General features: G+C 37.8%; 2 protein-coding genes and 1 long non-coding RNA gene across 7 annotated transcripts; 1 reads left to right on the forward strand and 2 right to left on the reverse strand.

Moving 5' to 3' along the window:
* The first annotated feature begins 79 nt into the window (after nt 1-79).
* On the forward strand, nt 80-1,376 carry RpS21 (ribosomal protein S21). Of its 2 annotated transcripts, XM_013321625.1 has the most exons (4): nt 80-164; nt 251-307; nt 631-822; nt 1,318-1,376. In XM_013321625.1, exons 2-4 carry the CDS (start codon nt 258-260, stop codon nt 1,325-1,327), a joined length of 252 nt encoding a protein of 83 aa, XP_013177079.1. In that variant the 5' UTR covers nt 80-164; nt 251-257; the 3' UTR covers nt 1,328-1,376. The 2 variants fall into 2 exon arrangements, with proteins under 2 accessions (XP_013177079.1, XP_013177078.1); XM_013321624.1 differs by having other exon boundaries at nt 108-307.
* LOC106124704 (uncharacterized) lies at nt 1,377-4,294 on the reverse strand. Of its 2 annotated transcripts, none has more exons than XR_001228215.1 (5): nt 4,088-4,294; nt 2,965-3,126; nt 2,471-2,595; nt 2,050-2,155; nt 1,377-1,782 (listed from the first exon to the last, which is right to left on the reverse strand). It is a non-coding gene; the product is annotated as an uncharacterized LOC106124704 (long non-coding RNA). The 2 variants fall into 2 exon arrangements; XR_001228216.1 differs by having other exon boundaries at nt 2,050-2,142; nt 4,088-4,293.
* Nucleotides 4,295-4,874: 580 nt separating this feature from the next.
* Nucleotides 4,875-8,121, reverse strand: LOC106124702 (hepatoma-derived growth factor-related protein 2). 3 transcript variants are annotated; one of them, XM_013321622.1, is made up of 8 exons: nt 8,005-8,121; nt 7,486-7,635; nt 7,028-7,213; nt 6,479-6,917; nt 6,171-6,398; nt 5,822-6,057; nt 5,512-5,593; nt 4,875-5,158 (listed from the first exon to the last, which is right to left on the reverse strand). In XM_013321622.1, the coding sequence occupies exons 2-8, from the start codon at nt 7,608-7,610 to the stop codon at nt 4,916-4,918; spliced, it is 1,539 nt and encodes a 512-aa protein (XP_013177076.1). In that variant the 5' UTR covers nt 7,611-7,635; nt 8,005-8,121; the 3' UTR covers nt 4,875-4,915. The 3 variants fall into 3 exon arrangements, with proteins under 3 accessions (XP_013177076.1, XP_013177075.1, XP_013177077.1); XM_013321621.1 differs by having other exon boundaries at nt 7,972-8,121; XM_013321623.1 differs by lacking the exon at nt 5,512-5,593 and having other exon boundaries at nt 4,979-5,158; nt 7,972-8,121.
* Nucleotides 8,122-8,658: the final 537 nt, after the last annotated feature.

Genomic DNA, 8,658 nt, shown 5'->3' on the forward strand with positions numbered 1-8,658 from the left:
ATTAGTAAACAAAAAAATAAAAAATTTCGCGATACTCAAAAGCCACGTAGTTTCGGTTTTTGTCAAAAGCATTTAAAAAATAATTTATTTTTATGTCTTGTAACATTTTAGCAGCCATCTTTCTTTCTGCTTCTGTCATTTACGTGATCCGTGTGGTTATTTAGGTTAGATTTGCTTTAAAATTAAACATTATTTAACAAAAACGATCCTAACCGTTTCGAAATAGTGTATTTTCCCGATTTTTTTCCAGATACAAAATGCAAAACGACGCTGGTGAATTTGTTGACTTGTACTGCCCGAGGAAATGGTATGCATGTTTTGTCCATAACGCATGTTTCTTTCTCATTTCTTTATTTTTAACTTGAACTTCTTTATTTCGTTGAAAGAAATTCAAAGTTTAAATTAGTTAAATATTTATGAAAATGTTTACAAACTTTGTAAAGATCCAACGTTTACTTATTTTTCCACCGTAGTTTGTATAACCTATCAGTTAAAAACCTATGAAACAAAGCATACACAAAGAAATCACCAACAGAACCAAAAAAATTGATAGTAAACATTGAAACATCCACATTCTTAATGATATCCGACTGAAAACCTTCATAATTACGAATTATATGAAACTTTCAGCTCGGCCAGCAACCGTCTCATCCACGCCAAGGACCATGCGTCTGTGCAGCTTGTGATCGCTGACGTCGACCCAGCGACCGGCCGCGCTGCCGACACCTCCAAGATGTACGTCATCTGCGGAGCCATCAGGCGGATGGGAGAGTCGGATGATTGTATAGTCAGACTCACTAAGAAAGACGGCATATTGATCAAGTAAGGAGTTGTTTCTACACAAAAATGTTCACACCAGTGTAAGAGTGTGCAATAAAGTGAAAATAGTGATTCAATGTCTATCACTTGAAACACAAACAGTAGAAGTAATTTGATTACACTTAATATTTTGTTGCATACAATTTAAACCGAAGGTGTGTACCAAGTGCATTGATGTACTGTTAAGGTTGAGAGGTGGAATAGAAACATATCAAATAGAAATCCATGTTTGATGTCGTGTTGCTGTGTTAATTTATAACTGGTAATTGCATGCAACTTCATTGGCACAAAATGACAAAAGTAGCCTACAATATTATAAAGTACCATTATTACATCAGAATCTAAATCAGCCTTTCAGTGATTACCCAATTTTTTTTTTTTACTCTTATAGAATACTCCATTCAAAAACACTACTATTTTTTGGTATAGATGACCTTTCCCATTTTAGAATAATTCAAAAAATCCATGTTAATGAAGAATTCTTTCTTTTTGTTTCAGGAACTACTGATGATGTAGTTATGTAAGAAGCGCTATTTTGTAAGACAAAATAAAAAAAATTAAAAGCCAAAGAATTTTTGTTTTATTTAATTTAACAGTGTACACAAGATACCAATGTATAAAAACTTAACAGGCATTGTTTACAGAGTTTTTTGTAGTTGATTATAAAAGTTTCTAAAACGAAAGAAAGATTATTGACAAGTATTTCTTAACAAGTAAAAGTTTCTTCTTCTTGTTGGCTGTTTATTGTGATATTGGATGGCATACATTTTTCTGACAAAGTGACACTTAAAAACTGCAAAAACAAGATATTATCTCCATGGTTTCATCCCAATTGTTTCGTAATTTATAGCTATATTTGAAAACATCATAACTAAACCAGATATTTTTTTAGTATTTGCTGTATGTAGTATCAAGTTCTTTGTTAACCGATTCCATAAAAGTCTTATGAATTGAAACATATGCCTGTAAAAGACACAAAAAATCAAATTTGTACTTTACTAAAATAAGGCAAGATTAGAATAAACTTATTTCAACAATATTCAAGATAGGCTAGAAAGAATTACGAATATTTAGTATTTACACATTCAGTTAGTTGAAATAAAGGGCCTATTACGAATATCTGCGACATGAGCATTCGTGACATCATCGACAAAATTTGTGCAGCAAGCCTACCCTCTATCGAGCGCAAAACACACTAACAAATCTTATTCAAATGTTGATGTTATTTACCTTTATAATTATTATGCCAATATAAGGTTTTTTGCGCCTCGATCATCAAATTTCCTGAGTTCTCTTGTTCCTCTCCTTGATTTTTTCCTTTAGCTAGCAGTTTAACCTGAAAAATTGTACGGCTAATTGTTTTCGGACTTAAAATATTAACCCTATAAGTGCTAAAAGGATGAGTTCGACCCTGTACAGTCACTTAATATAGTTTAAAACCTTATAACTTAACATCTTACCACTCTTCAAGACCATCATTATCTTTTTTTCTCCCTTTATTATTAACATACAACTACAAAAAGGTGGTCCTTTTTTCGTCGACCGTCAAGTAATCCAAGGTTGATGGGAGAAGTTTTATTTTTTTTCCGCTATAATTAGAGTCTACATTTATTAAAACTTGACCTTAATTATTTCTCATAGCTTTACGTACCAGCCACGGCCGCACCCGGGCTTGCCGCCGGGCGGCGGTCTGCAGATTGTCTTCTTTTTACAGCAGCCCCCTACGGTCGCTATGAGGCACAACACACACCACCACAGCGACCACAGCAAATTTCTCTGCCATATATTCATACAATTGTAGCGAGATCAATCATGTTTTACGAAGACAGAGTCGATTCTATTTATTAGAACGACTGATTACTGGCCGAATCTAACAGTTTCAATATATTTATGATACTATTATGAACAATTTGTTAGAAACAGAAAATATTGCTATAAAATAGTTTAGAATTATCGACGATTGGACCCTTCCGAGTTCGCGGACACCAGGATTTAGGTGTATACTACTAGTTTTTAAAGGTACTTTCACTGTTATGGAAAAAGAATATGGAATTTTGCGTTCTGTCATATACTAAACATTACCTATATCTCGAGAAAACAGCCTGGTACTATCACATATACTTGGTGAAAAAATCTCTTACTCACCATATTATTTTCACTTAATTTGATGGCGACTACCGTCATAAGTTCAGAGAGGTGACGGTGTGACGGCTGGTGTGGCGATCACCAGTACTTAGGTTTACAGCCGCCCGGGCAGCGAGGTGGGCGGCAAGAAGATTTCTTCTTGCAGGCGAGAGCGCCGACCACCTGGTTTAGAACATTTCTTAATTACCTCGCGCCTCAAACACGTATTGTTTCTAGGTCTATTATGAAATGTAAGAAAATCACTGTCTAAACCAAACATTTAGAACCTACGACTTCAAAAACAAGTGCAAACAAAAATTTTATTAAAGCTCTACCTCAAAAAATCAAATTAACTCGTTCACCATTGACGCTGTATTGGAGTATTAAAAACAGTAAATTAAAAGAAAAAAGGAGTAAAATATAGAAGGTAGTATTCATCGTCAACATGGTATAAAGATGCCAAACATATGGATTCTGTAACCTGTGACTATTTTCCTAACTGTAACTATTTTCCAAAACAACTAAACAACGATCAAACAAAAATGGTTAGGTTAGGTTTTGTCGTTAATGCAGCCTTCTAAAAATTGCACTGAATTGTTTTAGTGCTATATTATTATTATACTCGGTTTACTAGTCGCAAAAAGCATAGCATTTTCATTGGTATTTGTCTTTGCTTCTATAGATATATACTTGTGAATCCATTATCTGTATGTTTCTGAAAACTTCATGACGAAATGATAACATTTTAAATTGTGTGGACAACAAGCAAAAGTTCGACCTCTATTACTTACTCCTAAAGTTAACCTAATCAACAGTATGAAAGGGTCGCCTTAAATGTTTATTGTAGTTTGAAATTATATCTCATGTAGTTGGTAACAGACTATATATAGACGATAATAATATTTCTAGTTAATACAATGGTTTATTTAGAGACTTCTTAATAGAAAAGATACTGAGGAATCTGAGTCTTTAATATTTTTGAATTGTTTGAACAATGTTTGACATTGTCATAGTACTTTGTAGGATTTATACATAAGTAAAATCGCAGCGAGTAGAACTCTTTATGGGGTCACTTTTGGGTCAATTTTACCTGACAACGGTGGCAACCTTTGAATGATGGTGGTATCACAAGTTTGGTATTTACCTGTAATAAAAGACACACTAGCCACCAGAAAGCATCACTTGTATACTTCATATTTGCAATTAGTCGATGGCTGAATCCGAATAGGATCACTACATGGTGTTTATTGTTTATATTGTTTAATTTTCACTATAAATTTTGCAATTGACATTTCGGAAAATTTCTTTTGTTCTGTCTGACTGTGTCAAGAAGAATTCATTGTAGCATCTGATAGATATGCGGCCAGCGTCACAACGTAGATGACAAATTGTAATAAAAAAAAGTTTTCAAATTCTTTAATTTTTTTAATTACCTAACTTAAAATTAATAAAACCTGAAATATAATAAAATATGAAAAATAACCTCACATTTTTCGAACTCGTCGATATTGATGTCATCGATAATATTTCTATGGGTAACTATTTAAGCGCAACTGTTAAGCGCCACATGCCTACGAAAAGTGCATTTTAGCAATAAACTTATATATATCCTCATGTAAATGTTTATTACATATTACAGTTTTACATAGTTGCGATAAAGTGACGGTAGTACAAAAAATGGTGGAGCTCTATTGCTGACGTATTCACAGATGTAACAGAAACTTTATCATGTTTGTCTATGGATATCTTGTTATAGAACCATTGATAACTTTAAAAATAAAGGTAATTGATTGATTTTTAAATAAATAAAGCTATCTTTGCCGTGATATGTTATTACTACGAAAATACATAAAACATGCTTTTTTATACATAGTCTGACATAGCAACTAGTCCACTGAAAATGATATAATAATAAGAACACATAATCCGAAGTAAATAATATATTTTCTACAAGATATGTATATGATATATGTTAGCAGGCGCACGCGCGCCCCGGTCTGCAGAACAGCTGGGTAGTGAAGCAGTCCCTGAACGCGCGCCAGTAGACCCTGCAGCGCGCGCAAAGGGACTCCTCACCCAGCCGCTCCACGAAACGCCCCCCTACGCTGAAGCCCCTCATGTCGTACGTCCTCTCGTTGCGCAGCTCGCGGTCTTCACTCCGGGCCCGGCGCGGCTCAGCATGGAGTGTCTGTAGACGCTTCGCTTGTGCGTACAACTGTTGGATATAATTAATATTATAGAATTTCTTATGGCGCCCTGAAAATTAAATTGAAAACAAGCTTTTATACCGTTCTTGTAATTCAAAAAACTAAAAAAACAACGTGGTCAATACGAATCAAACGAACCTAAACTCGATGAGGTTGTGTCGTTTCATAAGTCTATATGGCCATCTTCTAGATCTATCATCTGATCAGCACCATGTTACACGTCTTACAGATGTTTGCGAATTTTGAGCTCAATCAGTAATGGTGGATCAAATTTTTGCAAGATTTAATGATAAACGTTGAGACAGGGAAAACTAAATAAAAGTTTGTAAAATCAGTGTCAAACAATCGTTCCAATACTAACAGACAGTGGATCATCCAGATCGAAACTGGTCAAATGATTGCGTGTCGTGTTGCAATCTAAATTGAGATCCCGCTGTACAACCCTGATGAAAAATAAATATATTTAATAAAGTTTACAAAAATAATAACACTAATTGCATTGAAAGTACTTTTAACTGTCATTCATCATCATCCTATCCTTATTCCATTCTATGTGGGATCATTTTTGACCTCCAAATCGATGTATCATTTTCTTATTTTTATCGCCACTACCCTACTTTATTACCTGTTATTCTTTATTTTACTAAGAATGTTGTGTTCAAATCATTCACCTTTCTGTAGCTATATTAGGCCGCTTCTCTTGCAGCGGTGCTATTTCAAGGAAGTGAGCTCTAGTGACAGCCAGCCTGCGGTTCTCGCACGGCCGCACTTCTCTCCGCCGCTCGCCTCGTAACATCCGATCTTTTTGACGCACCTGCTCCCCCGACGGTATCGGCGTCGTGCCCGTCGCTTTCGTTTGTATTTGCAGATCCACCTTCCGTTCCGTCGGACGTGGTGTTAGCAATATCTGTGATAAGCATACACTTTATATCAAATACTTCTTTTCTACACGTTTCCCTAAATTCTTTCCTTTCTAAAATTCTCCCGTTTGTCTCAATAAAGAGAACAACGTATCTGTACCTGAACTGTGGGAGACAATTGCCTCGATGTTATACAAGTGTGGAGATCGGGCTCCGTTGCCACTATCTTGTCTGACACGGACACAGAGCCGGAAGAGAGCCCATCACGGTACAACGACATTGGCTTTGTGCTTAACGTCAGCGGAGGCATCGGACGACGCGCCGCAAAGAGACGACTCAACTCGTCTAGTTTGTTCATTATTATCTTGTACGTTTTGCATTCGTCTGTCTGAAATATATACTTAAGCTAAATCATCATGATCTTTCGACAAAATCATTGTAACGTTTATTAAGTTAACGACCACTTACCCGATGCTTGTCCTTATGACGTTCCCTGGAACTACGGCTACTAGAAGAAATATTGCTAGATTCGATGCTCGTGGTCGAACACTCGGGTTTCGGTCGCTTCGCCTTCGGCCGCTCTGGTTTCGAGCGTTCCGGTTTTAAGCGTTCCGGCTTCGACCGATCCGGTTTTGATCGGTCCGCCTTCGGTCGTTCCGGCTTCGGTCTGACGCATTTAACTCGTTCGGTCCGACGCTCGTTGCGTCGTTCACCGTGCCTCTCATTGCGGCGTTCGTTCCTGCGCTCTCCGAGCCGCTCACAGAGCTGCGCGACACGAGCGATCTGTTCCTGCTGCTCTCGCAGGGCCCTCTCGCAGGCCGTGCGGAACGCGAGCAATGACGAAGCCGACCCTCGCCCACGAGCTGATTCCCTACACCTATGCGTTGTTACGTCTCCGCTCACCCGTCTGGGAGAATTAAGAAGGAAATGCTTATTAATGTTTCAGTTATATTTTACAAATAAAAAACACGATTATACTCCCTACTGAAAAATATTAATCTAAGATGTTATTGTGACCTGTGGGAGCGATGCCTATGCTGGGGGTTGCTACCGTCGGAGAGGCCTGAGTCGTGGGAGAAGCGCTTCATGTGCGGAGGTTCGCTGTTGCTGGCAGCGCTTGCACTGCTGCTGCTGGCGTTGCTGGCGCGTGGCCCGCGTCCCGCCTTGCGACCGAACCCGCCTGCGTCCACTACCAAGCGTTCGCTACAAGTAACGATGCTGTGCACTACTAAATGATGTCAAGAGTCGGATTAACAGTAAAGGTGATGCCAAGGTTTTTTTTATCTTTGTCGACAAAAAGAATCACGATCTGATCCGTATACCAAACTGGGAACTAATTGGGAAGGACAATCTTGGTGCTTCCAATTTCACCAGATCCTTCGTAATTCACCCAGTTTGCATATGCCTCTTAAGCCTGAAAGATTTTCTCCAGGAAGTGGACTCCTGATCACCAATATGAATAGTTATGTTAGTACCGTCGGTCGTGCCTGGGCGAGATGCCGGGTCGTACAGCGGCGCGCATGTAGCGATCCAGGTCGATAATGTCGGTGGCACCCGGCAGCCGCCCCGAACCCGACGACATGGACGAACGTGCGGACATGCCCGCTACCTTTGCCCGTTATACGCTACAAGTGACGGTATATGAATAAAAAATATAGTACTTAATAGACCAAAGACAACTTCGACTTGTTTGTTGAAACATTTGTCGCATATTGGATAATAGCTATCTATGAACTTCAATGCCAATAATTACATAAACAACTACTAACAAGTTTTTTATGTACACAAAGTAAAACTTCAATGGTTATTATATTTTCCTGACGTCGTATTATGATTAACAAATATTATTATATTGGACTTCATTCAACATTCTAAGGCTCCACTTTGTATTAACTTTCGGTTTGTCTCGAACTTAAAATGTAAACAAAACTGACATAACAGCAATAGGAAACCGTAACCACCTTTGTAAAGTAAAGCTGTTTCCAGTGACTGACCAATTTGTATTGTTTTGTTGACCTGCAGTCACGTGACAGGAGATGTGTCCTCAGCACGGGGCTCTGGTCTGCTGCGGCGAGTACGGCCATCGCTGATGCTGGGAACTCCTCATGCCGACAGCACCTGTCACTTGTCATATTGACGTGTGACATGTCAAACGTTTCTTTTTAAAAGTCAACTGTCAAAACTGCCGTAGGTCGTTATCAAGCATTGTCAATTTCAACATTTCACTCATCGATCAACAATCATTTGTTGTTTCTTGACGGATTCCATTTCATAATTTTGTCATTAGAGACATTTTTTGATATTAAATTTAAAGGGATTATGACGTCATGGTACTTGTTTTTAACATAATAAGTTTTTTAAGATTGGCTCGAGGAGTTTGTAATTTATGGCATTATTGTCGTATTTAGTTCCGCCAAAAAATGTACTCATGATGCGATCGACTTCTTTAGCACACTACTAATTAGTACTTTTGAATCTTGGGCCAAATAGGTTTGTCGCACTGTAAATTAAATATTCAGTCAATTTTATGGAGTATCCAATGGCTTATGCAACTCATGTTTTTACCTTTTTTAAACTCAAGTAAAGGGAGGACCAACTTCTTGTTACTTTGCTATGGAAATTTAAACAAAAATATACAGAATATCATT

The sequence above is a fragment of the Papilio xuthus genome, unplaced genomic scaffold, assembly GCF_000836235.2.
Source record: "Papilio xuthus unplaced genomic scaffold, Pxut_1.1 DF825946.1, whole genome shotgun sequence".
NCBI lineage: Eukaryota > Metazoa > Arthropoda > Insecta > Lepidoptera > Papilionidae > Papilio > Papilio xuthus.